Source organism: Frankliniella occidentalis, unplaced genomic scaffold (assembly GCF_000697945.3).
Source record: "Frankliniella occidentalis isolate FOCC.00 unplaced genomic scaffold, Focc_3.1 Scaffold385, whole genome shotgun sequence".
NCBI lineage: Eukaryota > Metazoa > Arthropoda > Insecta > Thysanoptera > Thripidae > Frankliniella > Frankliniella occidentalis.
The window spans coordinates 51,609-53,128 of record NW_026267507.1 but is presented as its reverse complement, the minus strand read 5'-3'; the positions used below and the strand labels follow the sequence as shown (position 1 = coordinate 53,128).

Sequence of the window (1,520 nt, the reverse complement as noted above, 5' to 3'; positions counted from 1 at the left end):
TAACTCGAGAATGAATTGAGCTAGCGAACTAGAATTTTTCAGGGTCGTTTTGTGTCATAAAAGGACAGGTCAAGTTCGAAGAAGAGCATTCTAGCTCAAAAATTGGATTTTTAAATAATCAAAAACCGCAGATCCCAAAATGACGTTTTTTAAAAATATTTTTTTAAATGTTTCCTAAGCGGTAACTCATCAAAGTAGACTGCTACGGGCGAAAATTTCGTCCATTTGGCTCTATCTTTAACCGTTTAGACACCAGAGGGAGTTTTCAACACGAAAATGACCGCAAAACATTTTTATGTTTTTCTCTCAGATATTTGATGGTCTCCGGTAGGTTAAATCGTTAAAATAAAACCCCGAGTACCTACACCCATCGGATAGAAAATACACCAGAGTTTCCCCTTGCCACAGGGGCAGGGTGTTGGCGTTGTTGTCCCTGGCCATGACGGAATGTCTGCAAACCCTAAAAATGAAGACACACAATCAGTCAAATCATTTACATCAGTTATGATATTCAACACAGAAGACATGGGTCCATAATGCCACTAAAATTGAACAGGTAAGAAGTTAACTCACTGAATGTTGAGTTTGGGCCTCAGCAGATGGACGAGGAGCAGATGTATTGAAATGAAAGGCAGTTTGTTCTGATACTGGCCTCTGATGCAGCTGGCGAATAGGGTGTGTGTCCTGAAACAAAAAATGCTCTGAGAAATACTTTTCATAAACAAGTGAAACGGTATCTCTCAGACAGAAAGTTGAAATCTCTTACTCGGTGAGAGGTCTCGGGTGCATAAAAACCATCAGAAGCTGCTGCAGCCATCTGTGGTGGAAGCACTGATGACACAGGGGCAGGGTATTGGCGTTGTTGACCCTGGTCATGATGGAATGTCTGCAAACCCTGAAAATGAAGACAAATAATCAGTCAAATCATTTAAATCAATCATTGGCTGAGCGACAGTGAAGCCTATTTGGCTGAGCGATAGCGAAGCCTATTACTCCAGTGATGATCAAAAAGTTTCGCGTCTGTGTGTCTGTGTGTGTGTTTGTCTGTGCGCACGATAACTCGAGAACGAATTGAGGTAGCGACCTGGGATTTTTAGGGTCGTTTTGTGTCATATAAAGAGAGATCGAGTTCGAAGATGAGCATTCTAGCTCAAAAATTGGATTTTTAAAAAATCAAAAACAACAGGTCCTAAAAATGGCGTGTTTTGAAAATATTTTGTTACAGTTTCCGAAGAGGTAACTCATCAAAGTAGAGTCCTTTAGGCGAAAATTTCGTCCGTTTGGCTCTATCTCTAACCGTTGAGGCGCCAGACACTGTTTTCCACACGGAAATGACACCAAACCATTTCAATGTTTTTTTTCAAATATTTTATGGTCTCTGAAGTGTCATTGTCTCTGTTATTACTCGAGGGTAAAGTTGATTCAAGAAAACATATCATATTGTGATAGTAGTTAATATCTACTGAATAGTTAACAATTTTTTTCTTAACAGTTCTAATTTTAGATTTTAACACTGGACA

General features: G+C 39.4%; 1 protein-coding gene across 1 annotated transcript in view; it reads right to left on the bottom strand.

Annotated features, from left to right (window-relative positions):
• Window positions 1-361: 361 nt before the first annotated feature.
• Window positions 362-1,520, bottom strand: part of LOC127751224 (uncharacterized) — a 6,960-nt gene continuing 5,801 nt past the window's right edge. The window contains exons 3-5 of the mRNA XM_052274381.1: window positions 767-895; window positions 574-684; window positions 362-460 (exon numbers count right to left, since the gene is read on the bottom strand). Of these exons, the coding sequence (XP_052130341.1) occupies window positions 362-460; window positions 574-684; window positions 767-895 (339 nt within the window). The remainder of the gene's footprint in view (window positions 461-573; window positions 685-766; window positions 896-1,520) is intronic.